The 25,739-nt window shown below is 40.4% G+C and overlaps 2 protein-coding genes across 6 annotated transcripts in view; one reads left to right on the forward strand and one right to left on the reverse strand.

The window, feature by feature from the left end:
* The window catches only part of st14 (ST14 transmembrane serine protease matriptase), a 30,905-nt gene extending 20,579 nt beyond the window's left edge, over positions 1-10,326 (forward strand). For all 4 annotated transcript variants that reach the window (XM_078798263.1, XM_058085532.2, XM_058085531.2 and 1 more), the window contains 12 exons: positions 404-543; positions 619-722; positions 988-1,097; positions 1,340-1,470; positions 1,720-1,824; positions 2,750-2,857; positions 2,952-3,065; positions 3,546-3,665; positions 5,191-5,371; positions 8,372-8,640; positions 9,086-9,222; positions 9,308-10,326. In XM_078798263.1, the coding sequence (XP_078654389.1) occupies positions 404-543; positions 619-722; positions 988-1,097; positions 1,340-1,470; positions 1,720-1,824; positions 2,750-2,857; positions 2,952-3,065; positions 3,546-3,665; positions 5,191-5,371; positions 8,372-8,640; positions 9,086-9,222; positions 9,308-9,469 (1,681 nt within the window). In that variant the 3' untranslated portion in view covers positions 9,470-10,326. The remainder of the gene's footprint in view (positions 1-403; positions 544-618; positions 723-987; positions 1,098-1,339; positions 1,471-1,719; positions 1,825-2,749; positions 2,858-2,951; positions 3,066-3,545; positions 3,666-5,190; positions 5,372-8,371; positions 8,641-9,085; positions 9,223-9,307) is intronic.
* Positions 10,327-11,567: 1,241 nt separating this feature from the next.
* The window catches only part of kirrel3l (kirre like nephrin family adhesion molecule 3, like), a 70,424-nt gene continuing 56,252 nt past the window's right edge, over positions 11,568-25,739 (reverse strand). The window contains exons 8-15 of one of the 2 annotated variants that reach the window (XM_058084148.2): positions 24,807-24,934; positions 20,862-20,988; positions 20,667-20,767; positions 18,607-18,805; positions 13,885-13,992; positions 13,647-13,756; positions 13,445-13,534; positions 11,568-13,361 (exon numbers count right to left, since the gene is read on the reverse strand). In XM_058084148.2, coding sequence (XP_057940131.2) covers positions 12,864-13,361; positions 13,445-13,534; positions 13,647-13,756; positions 13,885-13,992; positions 18,607-18,805; positions 20,667-20,767; positions 20,862-20,988; positions 24,807-24,934 — 1,361 coding nt within the window. In that variant the 3' untranslated portion in view covers positions 11,568-12,863. Of the gene's footprint in view, positions 13,362-13,444; positions 13,535-13,646; positions 13,757-13,872; positions 13,993-18,606; positions 18,806-20,666; positions 20,768-20,861; positions 20,989-24,806; positions 24,935-25,739 lie in introns of both variants that reach the window. The other variant, XM_058084147.2, reaches the window with a different exon arrangement.

Genomic DNA, 25,739 nt, shown 5'->3' on the forward strand with positions numbered 1-25,739 from the left:
ACACACACACACACACACACTCCTAGCTTTATTGAAACTTTTAATAATAATACCCCACTTTGCTTGACTTTGAAACACCTCCAAAGCAATCTCATCTCTCCTTATTTATCTTTCGCCATCTCGCCCTGCGTATTTATTGATTTATTTTCAAATTAAATTATTTCAATCTTGTTTGTGTCATTGATGTTGAGAGTGAAACAACCGTAGGCTTAAATGCGCTCAACGCACGTCTTGTACCTTGTGTGGAGAAAGCCTTTGTTTATTGTGCAGTGTACTAAAAAATGCAGAAAAGCCATAATCAAATATTGAGACCCGGTTTTGTTTTTATTGCAGAAAGAGACTAGAGGTATAAATGCATGTATGTAAATGTCTTTTTCACATTATCTTTATTGCATCCCCACAGGAAGTGCGGTCAAAGGCCCCCCTCGAATCCCTTGGAGGTGGTATCTTCTGGTAACATCATGCTGATAAATCTGATTACGGACAGTGAGGTCCAGCGACCCGGATTTCGGGCAGTGTACAAAGCCATCCCTAAATCTGAGGGTAAATTTCACATATCCACGGAATATACAGTATGGATGTGTACCTAACATAAAACGTGACTTTTTTTTTTTCCAGTGAATACCTGTGGTGGCGTTCTCTCTGCAAGCACAGGAGTCTTCACCTCCCCTCTCCACCCCAGCTTCTATCCCCCTGCTGTGGACTGCAAGTGGACCATTAAGGTTTGCAACAATACCTCCCCCTCCTTTTTATGCAAAATACCCTCCTCCTCCATCAGTCTGCCATGAGCGGAGCGCTGAGGCAGCATTCTGGAAGCCAAGCTGTTCAGTACCTCCTCTGTCTTCATCTGTCAGACTGCTGCAGCTGGAGCTGAGCTGCGGCTCGGAATGCGTCCGTTGCGTTGATAAGCATTGCAGCTGCATGCCTTGTAAACACAGTTGTTGTGCAAATAAGCATGTAATGACCCAGTCTGCGTCTGTGCTACAGGTACCGGCTGGGAAAAAGGTGCGGTTGAGGTTCAACATGTTCCGCATGAAAGAGCCAGGGGTGGACATCCGTGTGTGTCACAAAGATTATGTGCAGATTATGGGCGACAAGTAAGATTGAAATAGTTGCAGAATATGTGCATGTACATTATACACATACTTTTACATAAATGCACACTATTGGATACACCAAAATTAAATTCCAAGTGGGTCAATACCATGGATCATGCATGCATGATTGACAAGACTAGCTTGAAAAGTCCGTCATTCAGTACCCACCCGTTGGTTTGCATCTCAAATCTCTAAACCCCGAATATAAGACAACTCATCTTTGCATACCTTGCCATCCACAGATACTGTGGCGAGTTGTCTTCATTGGCTTTGACGAGCACCACAAATACTATGGAAGTGACCTTCCACTCCGATGAGTCATACACGGACAAAGGCTTCAGCGCAGAATACAGCGCCTACGATCCTCAAAACCGTGAGTGACAAGATTAGTACATCATCTTGCAGAATGGTGGCGGTAAATGACAGAGGGGTTCGGACCGTGCGTTAAACTCTGGAAGAGGACTAATCAGAATAAAGAGCTTTGAAAGCTCTTAATGCTGTCGTCGCCAATGGATTTGTTAATGCACTGATCAACAGGATGGAGAGATGACGACATGACATCTGTAATCATACATCTCTCTTAAGCTTTTTTTTTTTTCCCCCCCTCCTTCCCTCCTTTTAGCTTGCCCCAACATGTTTGCCTGCGCTTCTGGCATATGCATCTCCAAAGACCTCAAGTGTGATGGCTGGAACGACTGTGGTGATATGAGCGACGAAATGAAATGCAGTACGTCCTTCTAACAATCCAACCAACTGTCTTCCTTATGCTGTTATGTCATATGGGACATGTGACTACAAGTCAAAAAAAGTTAGCATATTTAAGCTAAAACTCTACATAGGCGACCTTACTTCCTGTCCTCTATACATCCGGAACACATTTACTGTGACACACACCTTCAGTGTTGTTTGTGTAAGTATTATATTGTTTATTTTCTCTGCTCATCTAGGACAACTTGGAATTCATTCATTTTCTACCACAGGGGTTGCGGGGGTGCTGGAGCCTATCCCAGCAGTCTTAGGGGAGATGCGGGGTACACCCTGGACTGGTGGCCAGCCAATCACACACATTCACATTCATACCTATGGACAATTTGGAGTCGCCAATTAACCTAGCATGTTTTTGGAATGTGGGAGGAAATCGGAGTACCCGGAGAAAACCCACAAATGCACGGGGAGAACATGCAAAATCTGATATATCAGTCGATTTTACATTTTTATGCTGATATCAGGTCAATAATTATGGGTACCGACATCCCTTTTTTGCAAATTTTGCTCTTAAATCAGAGAAGAAAGTCAACATCAAGAACAGACATTTTTGTTCATTCAATCAGCTGTCTTTGGGCAAGAGGCGGGGTACACCCTGGACTGGTGGCCAGCCAATCACAGGGCACATATAGACAAACAACCATTCACACTCACATTCATACCTATGGACAATTTGGAGTCGCTAATTAATCTAGCATGTTTTTGGAATGTGGGAGGAAACCGGAGTACCCGGATAAAACCCACGCATGCACAGGGAGAGCATGGAAACTCCACACAGAGATGGCCGAGTGTGGAATTGAACTCCGGTCTGGAATGAGGCTGTAACATGGTACTCCGAACTCCGGTCTCACTTGCATAATTAAAACACAGCTTTATTCTCACTCCAGAGTGCGGGGAGGACCAGTTTGGTTGTCGGAACGGTTTGTGCAAACCCAAACTCTGGGTGTGCGACCGCGTTAACGACTGCGGAGACAGCAGCGACGAGGAAAGTTGCAGTAAGTCAATCCATTTATTTATTTTTTTTTTTTTTTGCCAGCGCCACATCTTTATTTTCTCAACCGTTCATTTTGACGCTGCTTTGCCCCGCAGGTTGCGAGGAGAACGAGTGGCGCTGTGGGAATGGCGTGTGTCTGCCTCAGGATGTCGTATGCGACACAAAGATAGACTGCGAGGATGGCAGCGACGAGGCCTCTTGTAAAACCTGTAAGTGCCGCCGCTTATTCTCTCGCAAGTCAGTCATGCATCGGAAAATCCACAGCAGAGTGATTTATAAGCATGTTACCCAAGCCATTAAGCGCTTCATCAACAGCGTGGTGCAGGTTTAGCCTTTACGAAGCATCCTTACATGCATTTTTATCTTGCTGTGCACCGTTAACTTGTCTGTATTCACTTTTTTTTTTAAAGAATCACTATATTGTACCTTGTTTGCGATGTTGTTTATACACAGGCAGAGTTCCCTTATTTTTACTTCTGTGAATAAAGAAGGATATTAAACCGGGAGCCCAAGTCGATACACCGAATCAATGCAATCTCTTCCATCACAATGCATTGTGTATTCGAGTCTCACTTTGAAATCTCACTGATTGCATTGTGTTGTTTTGCTTGGACTTAAGCGGTCGATTTTAAATGGAGTGTACGCTTTTGATTTGGAGTCCTTTCCTTCTTTCCGCCCCACCAATGTAGCTCCGGGTATCTGCTCCGACTTCAGCTTCAAGTGTAAGAGCGGCGACTGTGTCAACAAGGTCAACGCCGAATGTGACCGCATCAACGACTGCGTCGATAATTCGGACGAGGACGGCTGCAGTGAGTAATGGTCTTGATCTTCTCTCTCTTTTTCTGCATTTAGCCCAAAGTGGCTTTAATCTCTCCATTGTCATTTAAAGTAGATTATGAAAAAAAAAGCTGTGTTGAGCTGTGCATTTGTCTGTTCAGGGGGGGAGGGGAAGCAAGCAGCTCTTGTTATCTATTTAATTTATTTCTTTGATTTTAGCCTTGGAGTGTGGCTGGTGTAAGTTTAAGGCAAGATATTCATGTTGTTTGCGCCAGCAAATACAAATAGACGGTGTGGACATTGAAAGGGTGAACGAAAATACATTTCTGGGGATCACAATAGATGAAAATATGAGCTGGAAACAGCATATTACAAATATACAACATAAGGTGGGCAGAAATATTTCAGTATTGAACAAAGCAAAATTTGTTCTCAATCAGAAATCACTCCACACTCTTTATTGCTCTCTGGTTCTACCATATCTTACTTATTGTGTGGAAATATGGGCTAATAACTATAAAAACAATCTTCACTCACTAAATGTACTGCAAAAAAGGCCAGTAAGGATAATTCATAATGCCGCCTATACAGAACATACTAACTCCTTATTTCTAAAATCACAAATACTTCATCTTCAAACAGCTAAAATAATGCATAAGGCTAAAAATAACCAATTAGCTAAAAATGTCGTCCAATACTTCTCTACAAGAGAGGAGAAATATGATCTCAGGGAAGAACTACATTTGAAACACTTCTATGCTAGAACTACGTTAAAAAGCCATAGCATATCAGTATGTGGAATCAAACTATGGAATGGATTGAGTAAGACCCTCAAACAATGCACAACGATGAGCCAATTCAAGAAACAATACAAGCAGTTGATGTTTGCTAAATACAAGGATGAAGAGTCTTGAACCAGTCATGATGTGCTATACATATCACTATATTGACACTTACTATGGTACACATTATGTCATTGGATGGTCATATCACCTTGTATTTCGGTACGTGACAAACATAAAAAAAAATTAATAAAAAAAACTTAAACTATATTAAAAAATTATAAAAAATATATATTTATTTAATTTATTTATTTTTATTTTATTTTTCTAAAATAAAAATATTTATTTTTATTTTTTTATAAAAAAAGATTTTTTATTGAAAAAAAAACTATATTAGGAAAGCAGGAAGTGAACAAATGTAACAGTTACTGATTGTAAAAGTACCAGATGGAGGGGTAGGATTTAATAAGCTTTGCTTCTTCCTACTCCTTTTGGACATGTGGAACTGTGAACTGATTATGTGATGCATTCAATTGTAATCTGATGCATATTCAAATGAAATAAAACCATTACCATATTCTACTAAGTAACCCTGACAGGACACACCTGTGGAGTGAAAACCACTATAAAAACCCAAATAAGAAGGCCTGTACTGTATATTTCGATTCAGCTAATGAGCCATTCTACCTTTTTCAATTAGTGTCCCATCATAGCATCCTGGGTGCTTCCCGGTCTATTCCTAACTATCATTCAGTCACTGTCCTCACATTCCCAGATTGCGGCACCAGACCGTACAAACTGAATCGCATCGTCGGAGGCCAGAATGCTGAGTTCGGGGAATGGCCCTGGCAGGTCAGCCTCCACTTCAAGACCTTTGGTCACGTTTGTGGGGCCTCCATCCTCTCCAAGAAGTGGATCCTTTCAGCCGCTCACTGCTTTGTCACCTTCGACCGAGAGTGAGTCCCAGCCAGGAGACGCATGTATATAAATACGCATATACACACACTGTGTGTGTGTGTGTGTGTGTGTATATATATAAACACGGAGGGGAATCTCTTGTGCATACTGTTATCGTGTCGTGCATTTTATTATTCATCCCGTACTTGACATTTTATCAGATCTCATTATGCGATATTCTTGGAAAAAAAAAAAAAAAGACTTGAACTATGCACAACAGAGGACAAATTATACAAATTTCAAAGTCTGAAAAAGAGCCCCTGATGATACAGTTAATTCAGAAAAACCTTGGGGGGCTTAAATTTACATCTCATTTTGTGGGAGGACAGAGCTGCCCTCATTAGAGCGGCCTGTAGGTGGAGCACTAAGCATGCTCTTCAACACAGCACACTATACAGTCATTTAGCAGCAGCTTCATGGTTTGCATAGAATCACAGCAAATATTGATATGAAATATTCCTGAAAAAAAAACACTATTATTTAACTAAAAATGGGACTCGCGTACATCTTTTCCTTACAATATATCATCAATAAACTTCTTAATTAATGTTTTTAAGGTCACAAGTGAGCCAAAGCCTATCCCAGATAAATCACAGGGCACATACAGTAAACAAACATTCACATTGGACATGTTAGCCTCCAATTAGCCTCATTCCAGTACAGGTGGTCCTCAGGTTATGTTCTGTAAGTCACGTCTTACACCTACATTATATCTGAATGAGCTCCTGAATCACTTTACTTTATGTGTGTATGCACGTATTTGTTGTGTTGCAATATAGAAATAATTGATCGAACACCTACTCATCATCCTTACAAGTAAACATTACTATAGCGTCTGTATCCTTAATGATGGTCACAGTTGCATTGTGTATTTTTCCACTGTAAGTACCGTAAATTTCGACGTATAAACCACAACTTTTTTCTTAAACTTTGACCTCTGTGGCTCATACAGTGTTGCGGCTGATTTATGGTTAAATTATAATCTTGTGACCTCTACTTCACCTCAGAACTACTACTGATTGTTTGTTTAAATACTATGCAGAGGAAACAGTAGCTCATGCTTTGGCAAAAATAACAATTAATGCACCACAGAAACATAACACCCCTAATGTATAACTGAGCAATATACAAACATATATCAATACGTTAAAAACATAAATCATTCAATGGTGTGCTGCAATGATGTCAGCCTCCCTCTCCCTCATCATTTTGTATGCTTGTCCTTCAATGAGTGCATTACTTTAAACTCGTATTGGTACATTTGTATATTTCTCAGGTATACCTTTTGGGGTGTTAAGTTGCTGTGTGATGAGTTTACTGTGAGTTATATTGAGTAATGATTTTCTGCAATTTCTAATGGGTTGACAAGCCTGTGAGTTTTTTTCAGAGCTCATGATTGGCTCCTGTTTGACGCTACACTGTTCGATGTTATGACACATGTGGCTTTAAAAAAAATTAAGTTTTTTATTAATTAATTAACTCAGAACTACTACTTATTGTGTGTGTGAACACACCCCAAATGTATACCCGAGCAATATACAAACATATATCAATACGTTAAAAACATAAATCACTCATTGGTGCGCTGCAATGATGTCAGCCTCCCTCTGTTTTCTGGGCATTGGCTTCTCTGGGTCCTACTGGTGGACAGAGGCAACATTGCAGCACCAGCCATCCATTTTGTATGCTTGTCCTTCAATGAATGCAGTATTTTAAACTCGTATTGGTACATTTGTATATTTCTTAGGTATACCTTTTGGAGTGTTAAGTTGCTGTGTGATGAGTTTACTGCGAGTTATATTCTGAGTTAATTTCTAATGGGTTGACAAGATTGTGAGTTTTTTTAAGAGTTCATGATTGGCTCCTGGTCCTCACACGTTTGTGCGATTTTATTAAAAAATATATGTTTTTTATGAATTTATGGGAGAGCTAACATAACCATAAAAAGACAAACGTTGGAAGGCTGTACTCCTTGTTCTTCAATGAATGCATTATTTTAAACTCGTATTTGTACATTTGTATATTTCTCAGGTATACCTTTTGGAATGTTAAGTTGCTGTGTGATGAGTTTACTGCGAGTTATATTCTGAGTTAATTTCTAATGGGTTGACAAGATTGTGAGTTTTTTTAAGAGTTCATGATTGGCTCCTGGTCCTCACACGTTTGTGCGATTTTATTAAAAAATATATGTTTTTATGAATTTATGGGAGAGCTAACATAACCATAAAAAGACAAACGTTGGAAGGCTGTACTGCTTGTCCTTCAATGAATGCATTATTTTAAACTCATATTGGTACATTTGTATATTTCTCAGGTCTACCTTTTGGAGTGTTAAGTTGCTGTGTGAGGAGTTTACTGCGAGTTATATTCTGAGTTAATTTCTAATGGGTTGACAAGATTGTGGGTTTTTTTAAGAGTTCATGATTGGCTCCTGGTCCTCACACGTTTGTGCGATTTTATTAAAAAATATATGTTTTTTATGAATTTATGGGAGAGCTAACATAACCATAAAAAGACAAACGTTGGAAGGCTGTACTGCTTGTCCTTCAATGAATGCATTATTTTAAACTCATATTAGTACATTTGTATATTTCTCAGGTCTACCTTTTAGAGTGTTAAGTTGCTGTGTGATGAGTTTACTGTGAGTTATATTGAGCAATGAGTAATGAGTTTTTTCAGAGCTCATGATTGGCTCCTGGTCCTCACACGTTTGTTTGCGATTTTATGACACATGTGGCATTAATAAAAAAAAATAAGTTTTTTATTAATTTATGGGAGAGCTAACATGAAACCATGAAAAGACAAACATTGGAAGGCTGTAAATTGCAGACTGACTTTACAAACCCTTCAAGCACACGGAGAACTAACTTCAAAAAAGTTAGGAGCAGAAGATTTGAACCCTCAACCCATCGGTTTTGAGGCAGACGTGCTAACATGTTGTCGTTTTCCGGCTTTTGTTAGTTACATAACCTTTTGTTGTTTCTCTTTGCTAAAAACAGGAATCACATTGCAGCCAACTGGCAAACGTACAGCGGCATGCAGGACCAGTTCAGGCATGACGGAGTCCAGCGCCGTGCCGTGAAGAGGATCATCAGCCACCCGGATTACAACCAGATGACCTTTGACTATGACATCGCGTTGCTGGAGCTCAGCGAGCCTCTGGAATTGTCGAATACAATCCAACCTATCTGCCTACCCGCTTCCTCCCACGTCTTTCCTGCAGGCATGTCCTGCTGGGTCACGGGTTGGGGCGCGCTCCGAGAAGGAGGTACTCTGCATACGTTGGTGTTTCTGCATCCCAAATGTAGCCATGTGCTTTTTTTAAAAAAATTATTATACCCATATTTTTGCTATTATTACTCAATTATGGATGAGTTTGTTACATCTCATCAAAATGAAGACATCACACTCCTCCCCCTTCGTTCAATCCCTGGTTCCTCTTTTCATCCCTCCTTCCCTCCCTTTAATGTCCTCCTTTTTTTATCTCTCACATCATGGCTTTTCTTCCCTCTCATCTTTTTCTAATCTGCTCTGTACCATTAAAGCCTTTCCTCGTAGCCATACATCAACACGGGCGTCCTTCTCCTGGGAAAGCCTCTTTAAACCTTCATTAGCTAATACTAATCCAGCCCCATTAACACCTCTTGATTGGAGGTTGGGGGGGTCGAACACGACACAAGCGTTGACCCCTTTTGTCCTGTTTTCCCCCTCAGGTCAAGGCGCACAACTCCTGCAGAAAGCGTCGGTGAAAATCATCAACGACTCCGTGTGTAACGTCGTCACGGAGGGTCAGGTCACCTCCAGGATGCTCTGCAGCGGATTCCTGGCAGGAGGAGTTGATGCATGCCAGGTAAGAACTGTTTTTCCACATCGCTAGAAGTGAACCGCTAAGCCAATTCTTTTTTTTTTTTTTTTTTTTTCGCTCTTGTCGCCAGGGAGACTCGGGAGGCCCCCTGGTGTGTTTCGAGGAAAGTGGGAAGTGGTTCCAGGCGGGGATCGTGAGCTGGGGCGAGGGCTGCGCTCGCCGCAACAAGCCCGGTGTCTACTCCCGCGTCACCAAGCTGAGAGAATGGATCCGAAAAGAGACAGGTATTTGATTGACGTGAGTGGGGGGGGGGGAAAAGTTCCCGGTTTTTTTTTTGTTCTTTTAGCGATAGACTGACGAGACGTCGCGTGGACCCACACACTCACTTGCACTTTATTTTGTTTTTTTTTTTCATCTCACTCTCCAACGACGACACACAACTGATCACATTCTGTATATAGCGACCTCTCATCCTGGCGGCCATTTTTACCGATTAAAAAAAAAAAATATCCAGTACATTCTCAAATTCTGAATACATAGTGCATCATTATTGAGTGTTTTTTTTTTTTTAACCGCTTTTGGCTCCTGTAGATAGCATTTTTCTCATTTTGGGGTTTTATATATGAAATCATAATGTTTTTTTTTTTAAGTTTGCAGAAATCCTAGCAATTCTTTTTAAACATATCATACACATTACAATGGTTTTTTTTTCAGCTTCCTTCAAGTTAACTTTGTGATAAACTCCAACAGGAAAATGGCGTATTCTTTAAAATGTGTCGATAAATTGCAATACTCATTGCCCATTTTGCAAAAAAAAAAAAAAAAAAAAGGGCGAAGAAAAAGACGGTTGGGTCACCTGACATTGTTTTTTGACTGTGAAACCAATGAGAAAATAAGACAATGGAAAATATTACTGTAGCACACCAAAGATTTGACTAAGTATTATTTATTGTAGTATTTGGTACAATCAATGAATGATACTGTTGCTGGATGGACTTTTTTAAAACATACGTATATTCCTACCAAATAAAGACATGTTTTTCACTTTGAACACAATAGCACAGTGATTGGAATTTTTGAATTACCTTCCCTTTTTGTTTGTATATGTTCTATTTGAAAAACTAACATCAATAAACAGATTTGATTGGATTCTTCTGTTCCAAATGGAATTTTCTGGGGTTTTTTTTGCCTTGGATTGGGTGATAGGAAATGGTAATGGTAATGGTTTAATTTCATTTGAACATGCATCAGATTACAATTGAATGCATCACATAATCAGTTCACAGTTCCACATGTCCAAAAGGAGTAGGAAGAAGCAAAGCTTATTAAATCCTACCCCTCCATCTGGTACTTTTACAATCAGTAACTGTTACATTTGTTCACTTCCTGCTTTCCTAATATAGTTAGTTTTTTTATTTTTGTGTTATTATTTTTTTTAATTTTATTTTTGTCACATAATCAGTTCACTGTTCCACATGTCCGAAAGGAGTAGGAAGAAGCAAAGCTTATTAAATCCTACCCCTTCATCTGGTACTTTTACAATCAGTAACTGTTACATTTGTTCACTTCCTGCTTTCCTAATATAGTTTTTTTAATAAAAAATATTTTTTGAATTAAAAAAATAAATATTTTTATTTAAAAAATAAAATAAAAATAAATAAATATATATATTTTATTTTAATAATTTTTAATATAGTTTAATTTTTTTATTTTAATTTTATTTTTTATTTTTGTCATGTACCAAAGTACGAGGTGATATGACCATCCAATGACATAATGGGTACCATAGTAACTGTCAACAGTTTGATTCCACATACTGAAATGCTATGGCTTTTTAACGTAGTCCTAGCATAGAAGTGTTTCAAATGTACTTCTTCCCTGAGATCATATTTCTCCTCTCTTGTAGAGAAGTATTGGATGACATTTTTAGCTAATTGGTTATTTTTTGCCTTATGTATTATTTTAGCTGTTTGTATCTTTGCTGTTTGTATTAGTATTTGTGATTTTTAGAAATAAGGAGTTCTAACAAATAGTAACAAACATGTTCCTCACCTCCTGAGGGACACGGGTGACAAGACAAACCCATCTTGTCAATAATACCTGCTTTGTCACAGCTCTGTCCCATTAAGCCTGGTGAGATGGGCATACAGAGTTCCGGGAGGAGCGTACATCATGTGCAACGGGGGGGGGGGGGGGTTGTGCGATCTCATCTGTCTTCATTAAAAGCCGAGTACCACTTGGGGGGGAATAGGAAAATCAACATAGACATTGCTGCTAATTTACGTATTCATCATTGTTTGCGACGTGGGATGCTTTGTTTGTCGCTGCCCCCCCCCTCCCCCTGTTTGGAGCTGCTCAGAATTCACACAAAAAACACGTTGTTATCGGAAATGCTTTTATTTAAATATAAATATGTGTACAAAGATACAAGCGATGGTAGCTCATTTCGGCAAAATTATTAAAAGAAGGAATAAGTAAATGGCAATTAGTTGTGAGCCAAGAAAAAAAAAAAAACAAAGCATTGAATGATTGATAAACAAAGCAAGAAAACTTGTGACCCCCCCACCAAAAAAAAAAAAAAAAAAAAAATCAACCAAGACACATACATATTATATAAAGATACTTTACAATAGAGCAGCTTACACGCTGTACATTAAGGCTTATATAAAATATAAAAATAAAGACAAAGCGATGATGTTTTGCCTCCTTACTATTTCCTGTTTTCTTTTCTATTTCTGCCCGGTAACAAGCAGTAAATGGCAGTACATCCACAAAAGTAGAATGCAATCGGGCCTGGGTGCCGAAACCAACGTCTCAAACATGAAATGGACATGACTTTTTTTTTTAAATGCGGATTTTTTTTTTTTTTTTTTTTCTCACTAGACACATTGATTGCATGCAACAGAGAGAAAACATGGGCTCGGACGTTTTTTTTGTACAGATATATTCAGGGTACTGCGTTTTGTAAACATTTTAAGACCATTTGATTGACTTATAAAAAAACATCCACAGAAAGGACCGTTGCATTCAAGTTTAGTTCGAGATTGCCGCCATGTTGATTGTTCTGGTAATAGCCTATTTTTACCCCAACCACAGTTACAAAAAACTGTAAAAAAACAACAAAGTAGTACCAGGGCAAGGAATGCAGTACCTTCACCGTCTTTGGGTTTTCATGGCCCCGCCTCTTGTCAAATTCCTTCCGAGGTGAATATCCAGTTTTTAGGTTCGAGTATTCCACTGTTGTGCAGATAAGTTTGTTACTCAGGCTATTTCAGTCTTTTTCGATAATCGATAATTGACACACAAATGTGCTTAGGAATTCCTTTCGCATGCCAACCAAAAAACAGCAGAAAAAACGTATTGGAATTGTTTTTTTTTTTAATGCTGATGTTCGGTCCCCAAAACAGGAAGTAAACATGTAAACGCAGTCATCTGTTGTGAGTCCGCCAAGCGGATATCTCCACATGTGCCGTCAATCATGCGGAGATATCGTTTAAGTATCGCTTAACCATGGAGATGGTTTTTGACTTGAACATCACAATCGGCTGATCCCGAATCAGTTCGGGAATGACTTTCCATTGTCCAAAGTTAAGAAAGTCTGTTCTTGTTAGTCCTGCTTAAACGTTGTTAAATACTCATCGCTTCTGCGTTTTTGTTTTTTTGATTCGCCGACAACGCTTGTGGAATCAAACGTGCGTCTGCATACGTTGCGATGGTCGCCCGTAGTCCGACTGCTGCGACGAGGACACTTGTGATGATGCGTAAGAGAAACGAGACGAGCCGGACACTTTGCTGCCTTGATCCGACTGATCGTAGGCGTCCACTTTCTCGTAGGAAGCGGGCTTGACGTAACTGGTGAAGGCGCGGCCGTAGGTCGCGGGCAGGTAAGCGGTGCCGCTGTAGAGCGGGTCGGTGGGGTAAATGGTGGCCGGTTGAGTGGGTTGCTGCTGGACGGCTTGTTGCTGTTGCTCGTACGCCGACTGGCTGACCGTGTTGGTCGCGTATCGGTGGGCGAAGTCGTAGATCCGCGGCTGGGTGCCGTGTTGGCCGTACATGGGGCTCGGGGACGGCAGCTGCGATGGCGTGTAGACCGGTCTGGGGTTGGGGACGTACTCGGAGAAACCGCTGCTGCGGATGTGGCGGTCTTCGTGGCCTCGTACGTTGTAGTAGCCGTTGGTGGGGTCCTTGAGTGCACGAAAAAAAAAAGTTTTGTATTTTTGGCGTGCGTCGGATACTAAACGGATCTATTTGGCGGGCTCGTGTTTACCTTGATGTCCGATCTCTCATCATCCTCCTCTTCCAAGAGGTCACTGTGTTCTGTACGAGACGTCCCGGGAGACTCGCTGCTGTTCGGCGCCTGAAGGGAAGACCGCGCATATTTTGATGAATTAACACGGCGAACAAGACCTCGCTTTGAATAAGAACAAAAACATCTCTCTGATGTTTTATGCTAGCAGTGACGCTTTTACCATCGGCTCTTTCACATCCTCCTCGTCGTCGTTTCCACGCGTGGCGTTGTGATCACTGTGAACTATTTGCACTCTGATATCACTCTTGGAGAGGCGAGTGCACCTTTTGCCTGCCGGAAAAAAAAAAAAAGTTGACTTTATGTGGAACTTTATTTAAAATTTGCATTGTGTGTATTTGTTGGTGTTAAAAAGTGGCGAGTGACCCCCCCTTTGGGACTATACTGACCGTTGAGCTCACCTTTGCCTGTGTGCCTGCAGCAGATGGAGACGAGTGTGATGACACAGATGAGCAAGACGCTGCCTCCGCCCACGGATCCACCCACAATTAACAACATAGGCGGGGCCTCTGGAAAGAAAACACATATGAAGTATGGTTAGGCGGTTGCTAGGCTAAGGAAGTAGGATGCTATTCATTCATTTTCAGTCGCAAGGGTGCTGGAGCCTATCCCAGCTGTCTTCAGGTGAGAGAGGCGGGGTACACCCTGGACTGGTCGCCAGCCAAGCATAATAATACAAAATGGGCTGCACGTTGGTCGAGTGGTTGGCATGCAACTTGGAGACCAGGGTTCAATTCCACCCTCGGCCATCTCTGTGTGGAGTTTGCATGTTCACCCCGTGCATTCCAAAAACATGCTAGTTTAATTAGCGACTCCAAATTGTCCATAGGTATGAATGTGAGTGTGAATGGTTGTTTGTATTCCTGGCCTAAATTGAGTACTTTGAAGCATAAAAATGTCGAAGCAAACTAAAATACATTCAAATTGTGAATGTAGTATTCTATATTGGTCACTAGATGTCAGTGATTGTTCGGTGAGATGAGTTGATCGCCACAACAACAGGCTTTTATTGCAGCTCAAAAACATGAATTTAGTAATCATAATAATAACACAGGCTGCATGGTAGTTGAGTGGTTAGCGCACAGGCCTCACAGCTAGGAAAACTCCACAGAGATGGCTGAGGGTGGAATTGAACTCGGGTCTCCTAGCTGTGTGGCCTGCGTGTTAACCATTCGGTCTGCCATGCAGCCTGCAATTTTTCATTCATTCATTTTCTACTGCTTATCCTCACGAGGGTCGCGAGGGTGCTGGAGCCTATCCCAGCTGTCTTCGGGCGAGAGGCGGGGTACACCCTGGACTGGTGGCCAGCCAATCACAGGGCACATATAGACAAACAGCCATTCACACTCACATTCATACCCATGGACAATTTTTGGTTTTTGGAATGTGGGAGGAAATTGAAGCATGCAAACTCCACACAGAGATGCCCAAGTGGGGGGTTTGAACCCGGGTCTCCTAGCTGTGCGCCAACCATTCGGTCACCGTGTAGGCTACTGACTGCATATTAATTCATTTATTCATTTTCAACGAGGGTCGCGTGGGTGCTGGAGCCTATCCCATCTGTCTTCGGGCGAGAGAGGCGGGGTACACCCTGGACTGGTGGCCAGCCAATCACAGGGCACATATAGACAAACAACCATTCACACTCACATTCATACCTATGGACAGTTTTTGGAATGTGGGAGGAAATTGGAGCATGCAAACTCCACACAGAGATGCCCGAGTGTGGGGTTCGAACCCGGGTCTCCTAGCTGTGCGCCAACCACTCGTTCACCGTGTAGGCTACTGACTGCATATTAATTAGTGCTGGAGCCTATCCCATCTGTCTTCGGGCGAGAGAGGCGGGGTACACCCTGGACTGGTGGCCAGCCAATCACAGGGCACATATAGACAAACAACCATTCACACTCACATTCATACCTATGGACAATTTGGAGTCGCTAATTAACCTAGCATGTTTTTGGAATGTGGGAGGAAACCGGAGTACCCGGAGAAAACCCACACATGCACACAGAAGATGCCCGAGGGTGGAATCAAACTCGGGTCTCCTAGCTCCTGCGCACTAACCACTTGATCGCCGTGCAGCCCGTTCACAAGCAGTCCCATAAAGTGTGTTCATTAGCGTAGCGTATCAACTTGTGGTGGTCCAAATTTACATATATAAGGCAGATTAAATAACAAATATAAATCATGTATAGGAAACCGTAGTACAATATAAACACGGGGAGAACATGCAAACTCCACACAAGGGTGGAATTGAACTCGTGTTTCCTAGCTGCGAGTCCTGCGCGCTAACCACTCGGTCAGAAAAAAGCTAATGTAGAGGAAAAAAAGTGACATCCTCTTGTTTATCTTGCTAATCTTTTCGATGTCAGCGCCTATAATGTTTAATGTACCCGCAGTTAACCGTGACCCGTTCTCAGCGAGCGTAAGTATGATTGTGCGGCGGGGGGACGGGGACGGGGGGGTGGGCGATGTGGCATCACACAGCCTGACGATTGTCTCTAATCTCTGTGAAGTAAAAAGTAACAAGGCCTGACATGCAACGAAGCAAAAGACGGTAATGTAATTAGAAATTCCAGGAGAAATACCGGCGCCTATTTCTCTGGAGACGCCGCCGCTCTGCTACAGTGATGGCAATTGTTGGGGAGGACCTTCTTTTTTTTGGTGTCTGCCGCAACAAAAGGCTTCCACGGGCGACTGCGTTCCAAATGTAATTTTGAGATCACTTCAGTGGAATACAGCCAGAGATGCCGGGCTGACGTTAGCTGATAGAGAATATCAGTCGCATGACTCCATCTCATTGACTTTTGTCCCCCCCGATCAATATCTATGTTATAGGGCAAACATATTCATTAAAGCTAAGCATCTGCTGATTAAATCATATCGATTAGGAGAAGTATAATTAAGATAAGAATAGGCAGGGGTTCTGCTTTTACCTAATCTTTGCCGGAAGATTGAAGGTTTCATTATATTTTTTTTTCGGCAAAACACTTTGATTTGAGAGTTCATGTTTTGTTGGTAGCTTAATTAATAGAATCACGTAAAAACAATTAGCGTTTGTTGACAATTTGATAAATTGCCTTTTTAAAAGCGATTGAGGCACACTGGAGAGCACGAACGAACCGGACAATTAGTTTAGCCAAATCAAGCCATCACACTTGACATTGATATAGAAGTAGAGGAAAAAGAACATACTGAGATTACTACTACATACATGAACAGATCTATACACGGAATTGATCTTTCTGACTTCAATACTTCTATGATCTCAGGGAAGAAGTACATTTGAAACACTTCTATGCTAGGACTACGTTAAAAAGCCATAGCATTTCAGTATGTGGAATCAAACTATGGAATGGATTGAGTAAGACCCTCAAACAATGCACAACGATGAGCCAATTCAAGAAACAATACAAGCAGTTGATGTTTGCTAAATACAAGGATGAAGAGTCTTGAACCAGTCATGATGTGCTATACATATCACTATATTGACAGTTACTATGGTACACATTATGTCATTGGATGCTCATATCACCTTGTACTTCGGTAAATGACAAAAATTAAAAAAAAATAATTAAAAATTAAAAAAAAGTTATATTAAAAATTATAAAAAATAAAATATATATATATTTATTTTTATTATATTTTTTTAATTAAAATATTATTTAATTTAATTTTTTTAATTCAAAAATATTTTTTTGGTACCCATTATGTCATTGGATGGTCATATCGCCTTGTACTTTGGTACATGACAAAAAATGTAAAATTATCAAAAAAAAACTAAAAAAAATTTTTAGGAATGCAGGAAGTGAACAAATGTAACAGTTACTGATTGTAAAAGTACCAGATAGAGGGGTAGGATTTAATAAGCTTTGCTTCTTCCTACTCCTTTTGGACATGTGGAACTGTGAACTGATTATGTGATGCATTCAATTGTAATCTGATGCATGTTCAAATGAAATTAAACCATTATCATTACCAGGGGTGGCCAAACGGGTGCAACCAAACAAAAACAACCCATGTACAGCAAGTTAACGTATATCAACTGCGGGTGATAAACAGCTAAGCAGTAAACATAACGCATATTTTAAACTGTTATTTACAAGTGCCCGCAAGGCATGCTGGGTAGTCCAGTGGCAACCATATGAACAATATAACATTGGATATCAAGTCGATGTTAAAGTACCTCCTTGTTTTACTACACTGACATCCTCCTCAACATATTTTGCAAAAATACAACAAACACTACAAAAGCTACCCAGCATGTGTTGCGGCAACAGGTGCAATTTTAGAATGGGTATTTTGCTTGATGTTTATTTGTCTTTTTGTGCAAGCACCGGATAGCATCTAACTATTTCCTGTACAACTCAAGCGTGCTACAATAGCATGTTGCCAGATACAACCTCCATGTTAAAGAACAGGACTTTTTAAACGGTGTTGTTTGCCCACCCCTGTTCTACAGTAATATTGTATGAACACAAACGTGTGAAAATAATAATCATATTCCTTTCCCCGATCCGATTGAGGTATCTTGTACCCGCTCAAATGGAGTAAGTCTTTACAGGAGTAAATATGAAACAGGCACAAAAGGTGAGTTCAATTTGACAAGAGTTGTTGTCAGGGTGCGAAAAGTATCAATTTTAATGTGTCGTGTCTAAATTGACACGGCTGCCACACCAAAATGCTCCACTTTCGAAGGAGACATGGAGACTCATGGCGTCATCTTCCGAATAACACTAGAATCATCCCACAGCAACTTAACACTCGAAATGTAGGTAATTCCAAAAACATGCTAGGTCAATTAGCGACTCCAAATTCTCCATAGGTATGAATGTGAGTGTGAATGGTTGTTTGTCTATATGTGCCCTGTGATTGGCTGGCCACCAGTCCAGGATGTACTGCTGGGATAGGCTCCAGCACCCCTTTGTGAGGAAAATGAATGAATGAAGACATCGGACTTGCAAGTCATGTTGCCAGTTTGTATGTTAAAAGTTGAAATACTTAGAAAGCAACTGGCGGGCCAGATTCAAAACGCTTGGTGGGCCGCAGTTTGCCCACCCCTTCCCTTGCTTGACTACACTATGCATAAGACAGCAGGCTTTGCTAGGAACAGTTTGTACCTTGCTCCTTCAGGTTGACCATAGCAGTGCCGGTTCCAAAGTTGTTCCAAGCGGTACAGTTGTAGCGCAGGTCAAAATCCGGCGCCAGGGTCTCGGACAGCACCAGAGAAGACACGACTCCTTGGTCGCCGGTTACCGTCTGCACCGAGTATCGACCAGAGGAACCGGACGAGAGGCTGATGTCTCCAAAGGACCATACCTGTGGGGGGGAGATAATAAACAACAGGGGTAAGTCATTGTCCTATACAGCGATGCATTCATGTTGGTAGGAGTTTCTCCTTCTGTACCGCTGTCTTTCAGCACCGTCCCACATGTGCCCGACATACTTTCAACGGTTGGACAGGGTCAGCGGAGTGACGCCTCTAGGGTTCGCTAATTGAAAGCAGTTTGGCTGAAACGCCGTCAGAAGCCCGTCTCCCACCCCTCCCATAACATAACGTCACAGTTTATAAATCCTAAGCATTACAGTTACCTCCAAGTGAAATATGTTTTAATAAATTATCTAAAAATTGGATCAACATAGCAGATTATTTTTCAAATTTAGTTAAATTATTTTATATTTTTTTTATATTTTTGTAAATTTCTGAATAAAGTTAAAAATGTCACAAATGTACATTTTATTCTCAAATTTTTTTTTAGGTAAATTTGCCACTTTATTCTCATAAATGTTTATTCTGGAAATATCAAATTTTTTGTCCTTTTTTGGCCTTAGTAAAATATGTATAAAATACTGCAAGTCATAAATTTAAGAATTTATAATCAAAATGTCAGATTATTTGTTTTTATGTAGCCCTAATACTAATACAGTTACCTCCAAGTGAAATATGTTTTAAGAAATTATCTAAAAATTGGATCAACACAGCAGATTATTTTTCAAATTTAGTTAAATTATTTTATATTTTTTTATATTTTTGTACATTTCTGAATAAAGTTGAAAACGTCACAAATTTACATTTTATTCTCAATTTTTTTTAGGTAAATTTGCCACTTTATTCTCATAAATGTTTATTCTGGAAATATCAATTTTTTTGTCCTTTTTTTGGCCTTAGTAAAATATGTATAAAATACTGCAAGTCATAAATTTAAGAATTTATAATCAAAATGTCAGATTATTTGTTTTTATGTAGCCCTAATACTAATACAGTTACCTCCAAGTGAAATATGTTTTAAGAAATTATCTAAAAAATGGATCAACACAGCAGATTATTTTTCAAATTTAGTTAAATTATTTTATATTTTTTTATATTTTTGTACATTTCTGAATAAAGTTGAAAACGTCACAAATTTACATTTTATTCTCAATTTTTTTTAGGTAAATTTGCCACTTTATTCTCATAAATGTTTATTCTGGAAATATCAATTTTTTTGTCCTTTTTTTGGCCTTAGTAAAATATGTATAAAATACTGCAAGTCATAAATGTAAGAATTTATAATCAAAATTTCAGATTATTTGTTTTTATGTGGCCCTAATACTAATACAGTTACCTCCAAGTGAAATATGTTTTAAGAAATTATCTAAAAATTGGATCAACACAGCAGATTATTTTTCAAATTTAGTTAAATTATTTTATATTTTTTTTATATTTTTGTAAATTTCTGAATAAAGTTGAAAACATCACAAATTTACATTTTATTCTCAATTTTTTTTAGGTAAATTTGCCACTTTATTCTCATAAATGTTTATTCTGGAAATATCAATTTTTTTTGTCCTTTTTTGGCTTAGTAAAATATGTATAAAATACTGCAAGTCATAAATTTAAGAATTTATAATCAAAATGTCAGATTATTTGTTTTTATGTAGCCCTAATACTAATACAGTTACCTCCAAGTGAAATATGTTTTAAGAAATTATCTAAAAATTGGATCAACACAGCAGATTATTTTTCAAATTTAGTTAAATTATTTTATATTTTTTTTATATTTTTGTAAATTTCTGAATAACTCCTATAGCTTGTGCAATTACCGCTGAATATGTGTTTGTTGTGTGTGTGTGTGTGTGTGTGGGGATTGACTATGCAATCAACCAAACATGAATGAACAATAATATTAGATTGACTTACAATCTTATAAGGCGGGGGGCTGCTCCCCACCCGGCACTCCAGCTTGCCCTTGGAGTGCTTGACTGCGTGCTGTGTGGCCTCTGCTGTGATGATAGGCGGGCCTACAATGAAAACGGCACAACAGAAGCATGACAACAAACATTCAAAACGTACAAAAACAAATGTCTGATTAGTAGGCGGAAACAGGAAGCGTACCATTTACGGTCAGAGTGGCATCTCTTTCCGCAACTCCGATCCGGGGAACGATGGCCTTGCAGGTGTAAATCCCAGCATCCGCCTGAGTTACAGCTTTCAACTGCAAGGTGTTACTGTTGCTGAGCACCTGGTTGGACACGAAAAGATAGCATTTTCATTATAGCATTGTTTCCACTCCACAAATATCAGTACTTATTAATGTTCTTGCTGTTTATGACCACCGTGCCATCAAATCAAATTAGCATTAAAGCTACAGACACACAAAAAAAGTGTGTTCCCTATAGGAAGACTTATTTAAAATTATGTAAATAATACTATCATTTGGCTGCACGGTGGACAAGTGGTTGACACACAGGCCTCACAGCTAGGAGACCTGAGTTCAATTCCACCCTCTGCCATCTCTGTGTGGAGTTTGCATGTTCTCCCCGTGCATGCGTGGGTTTTCTCCGGGTACTCCAGGTTTCCTCCCACATTCCAAAAACATTCCAAATTGTCCATAGGTATGAATGTGAGTGTGAATGGTTGTTTGTCTATATGTGCCCTGTGATTGGCTGGCCACCAGTCCAGAGTGTACCCCGCCTCTCGCCCGAAGACAGCTGGGATAGGCTCCAGCACCCACCCACACCCCCCGACCCTTGTGAGGATAAGCGGTAGAAAATAAATGAATAAATAAATAATACTATAATTTGGCTGCACGGTGGACGAGTGGTTTATGTGCAGGCCTCACAGCTAGGAGACTCGAGTTCAATTCCTCTGCCATCTCTGTGTGGAGTTTGCATGTTCTCTCTCCGGGTACTGTGGTTTCCTCCCACATTCCAAAAACATGCTAGGTTAATTGGCGACTCCAAATTGTCCATAGGTATGAATGTGAGTGTGAATGGTTGTTTGTCTATATGTGCCCTGTGATTGGCTGGCCACCAGTCCAGGATGTACCCCGCCTCTCGCCTGAAGACAGCTGGGATAGGCTCCAGCATCCCCCGCGACCCTCGTGAGGAAAAAGCGGTAGAAAATGAATGAATGAATGAATGCTAGGTTAATTAGCAACTCCAAATTGTCCATAGGTATGAATGTGAGTGTGAATGGTTGTTTGTCTATATGTGCCCTGTGATTGGCTGGCCACCAGTCCAGGGTGTACCCCGCCTCTCGCCCGAACACAGCTGGGATAGGCTCCAGCACCCCCCACCCTCGTGAGGATAAGATTAAAAATGTGTTTTAAAAAAAAAATTAGATTAATCAAAAATAATCACCCGATTAATTGGTTAGTTGCAGCGCTACAGTCAACTTTCCCACAGGAGTTGCTATGGGCTACTCTCTACTTCTAACCACTGCTAGCACTCAGCTACCAGTCTGTCTATATGTGCCCTGTGATTGGTCCAGGGTGTTCAGCCGGGATAGGCTCCAGCACCCCCGCGACCCTCATGAGGATAAGCGGTAGAAAATGAATGAATACTATCATAAAGACAGTCTCTAGTGGCTACAATTGAAGGCCTTTGCAGGTGGTTGAGGTATATTTTAATTATCATTCATCACAACATTTGACACAAAAATTGGGTCTCAGTCGCACCACTGCTTGGCATGAACGTCGCCATTAAAGTGCGAGGACACAACGGACCAACTACAGTGTGAGTGGGCCTCGGGAACGGCTGCACTCACTCCTTAGCTCATTGATCCTGTCATTCTATCAAGCTGTGCTTAATCCATTTACCTCCACTCAGACCTCCCTCTCTCCGTCCATTTCCACACACACACTTTCTCTCTTCTCTCCACTTTTCTTTTTCGACACACTTCCCAGCTAACCCAATTAATCCATTACTGTTGGCTGTGTGAGGGACAGTGGTCGTGGGTGGATTAGAAAAATGTCTTGCTTTCTCCCTCTGAGGGGTTAGAGTGTGTTCACTCTTTGAGGTGATGTCGGCGTTCATGGTATCTTAAATCAATCCCCCCCCCCCTCCCAAGCTGACCGTCAGAAGGAATATTGGTAGCGAAGAAAGATGCTCCTGTGGGACGTGGCTGATGGGCTGCACTGAAAGACTTTTTTACCGAGATAGTAAAGTTAGAGTGGAATCTTTTCTTTTTTTTTTTTTTTTTCCCCACCAAATGCAAGCGACAGCCACTTGATGCTTGGCAGGGTGCGGATCTTTTGACTGACTGCTTCTTGAACTGATTGAGTTAGCGCGATGACAGCCAGTATGTCGACTTGGACGTGGTGTAAATCTGTCAGTGGACTGACAGTTCTCTGCCACGGGCCTTATCCCTCGAGGGGTTGGGGGAGGGGGGGGGCATTGCGAGGGCGGCTTTTTGAGGATTCAGTCGAGAGAGGGATGTGTGAATGTTGTCTCTGAACGGTGTTGATGAGGGGGGGCGTCCATTCTGTTTGTAAATTTGGGACAAACTAAGTCATACATTTCAGAGAAAAAAAAGTCATTAATTTTGTAGAAAAAAAAAGTTGTACAATTGCAAAAAAATAACGTCGTAAAATTCCAAGAATAAAGTCATAATATTATGTGTCATCATGTCATACATGAAAATAGAACATATTTTCGGAAAATTTCCTCTTGCTTAAGCTTTTAGCATGCTATCAAAGACATATTTAGACATTTTGCTCACTCCCAAACACGCATTTGTATGTGTTTTGCCTTTTTTTTTGCGCTAGGCAAAAGAGGTGATGATGCAACTCCACAATTGTGGAGATAACGGTGGTGCACTTTTAAGCCGGAAAAATGTCCACAAGGTGGCAGAAGTGACTTTTATAAGAACTCTTTCCCATAGAAATATTGCATAGCAATCAGGAAGTGAAAATTAGTCTTGTAGCATTTCCAGTTTGTATGTGTTTTGCCTTTTTTTGCGCTAGGCAAAAGAGGTGATGATGCAACTCCACAATTGTGGAGATAACAGTGGTGCACTTTTAAGCCGGAAAAATGTCCACAAGGTGTCAAATTTCCTCTTGCTTAAGCGTTTAGATTGCTATCAAAGACATGTTTAGACATTTTGCTCGCTCCCAAACACGCATTTGTATGTGTTTTGCCTTTTTTTTGCGCTAGGCAAAAGAGGTGATGATGCAACTCCACAATTGTGGAGATAACAGTAGTGCACTTTTAAGCCGGAAAAATGTCCACAAGGTGTCAAATTTCCTCTTGCTTAAGCTTTTAGCATGCTATCAAAGACATATTTAAACTTTTTGCTCGCTCCCAAACACGCATTTGTATGTGTTTTGCCTTTTTTTGCGCTAGGCAAAAGAGGTGATGATGCAACTCCACAATTGTGGAGATAACGGTGGTGCACTTTTAAGCCGGAAAAATGTCCACAAGGTGGCAGAAGTGACTTTTATAAGAACTCTTTCCCATAGAAATATTGCATAGCAATCAGGAAGTGAAAATTAGTCTTGTAGCATTTCCAGTTTGTGTGTTTTGCCTTTTTTTGCGCTAGGCAAAAGAGGTGATGATGCAACTCCACAATTGTGGAGATAACGGTAGTGCACTTTTAAGCCGGAAAAATGTCCACAAGGTGTCAAATTTCCTCTTGCTTAAGCATTTAGCTTGCTATCAAAGACATATTTAGACATTTTGCTCGCTCCCAAACACGCATTTTGTATGTGTTTTGCCTTTTTTTTTTTTGCGCTAGGCAAAAGAGGTGATGATGCAACTCCACAATTGTGGGGATAACGGTGGTGCACTTTTAAGCCGGAAAAATGTCCACAAGGTGGCAGAAGTGACTTTTATAAGAACTCTTTCCCATAGAAATATTGCATAGCAATCAGGAAGTGAAAATTAGTCTTGTAGCATTTCCAGTCTGGAAGAATGTAAATGCATTCATGACCTTTCTTCTGGTATGTACCTCATCTATATAGAGCTCAATAAATCAGTCAAAATAATCCAAAATGGCCGGTATTGAGAGGGGCGGCTTTCGAAAAAATGGCTGGGATGTTTCCAACATTTAGCTCTTTACCTCGCTTGAGCCCTGCTTGGTCCAGGCAAGGGTCAAAGGAGGGTTTCCAGTCCATGTGCACGTGAACGCAGCATCCATGCCAATATCCACGGTCATCGGCTTGGGCCCTGACAGCAATCTGGGACCAACTGTGGAAAAACAGAATAAATATGTTTATACTTCACACCTACACCTCCAGCCTAAAATTTTTTTTTTCGTTTCTAAAACACACCATCCGCGTTGTCGGCTGTGTCGGCGAACTTTGTGAAGCAAATGTTGCTGCCCCACAGGAATATTATAAGCATAAAATAATGTGTGTGTTAAATATATATGTTAAATATATGTTCTGGCCGCCCGGACAATTTTGTTCACTCACGAGTCAAAATATTACCCCTGTGTTAGCATATCTTACACCTATTCAGCCTGTTCTCTATTCTTTTATTTTTAGAACTTGCCTTCCAAGAGGACGTAATGTCTGTTTTGGTCAAGTAGTTTGTCAAATAAATTACCCGCAAAATATGCGACTTATACTCCAGTGCGACTTATGTATGTTTTTTTTCTACCTAATTATGCATTTTTGGCATTGTGCGACTTATACTCCGGAGTGACTTATAATCCAGAAAATACGGTACTCAGTGTTGCTGCTTTCTGTTGTAGCATGCCATAATAAATCCAAATAGTCGTCTTACAGTAATAAGGATTTTTCATGCCAAATGGCTTGCTAAACAACATTGTTTACCATCTTCCGTTCTGTGCAATGTGCAAAGAGCCAGCTGATAGCTGTCATTGACTATCACTGCCAGTAAAATACTCCACACAGCCTAGTATCTTAGATCTATTCTAGGCATCGTAGAATAATAGCATGGGGTTTCATGCCAGGGCTAAATAAGCAGCAGTCACTGTTCACTGATCGTTTATTTTGCGGTGTGCATAGAGCTGTCAGTGCCACTTACT

The sequence above is a fragment of the Doryrhamphus excisus genome, linkage group LG17 (assembly GCF_037039965.1).
Source record: "Doryrhamphus excisus strain RoL-2023G ecotype Guam linkage group LG17, RoL_Dexc_Guam_v1.1, whole genome shotgun sequence".
In the NCBI taxonomy this organism is placed as follows: domain Eukaryota; kingdom Metazoa; phylum Chordata; class Actinopteri; order Syngnathiformes; family Syngnathidae; genus Doryrhamphus; species Doryrhamphus excisus.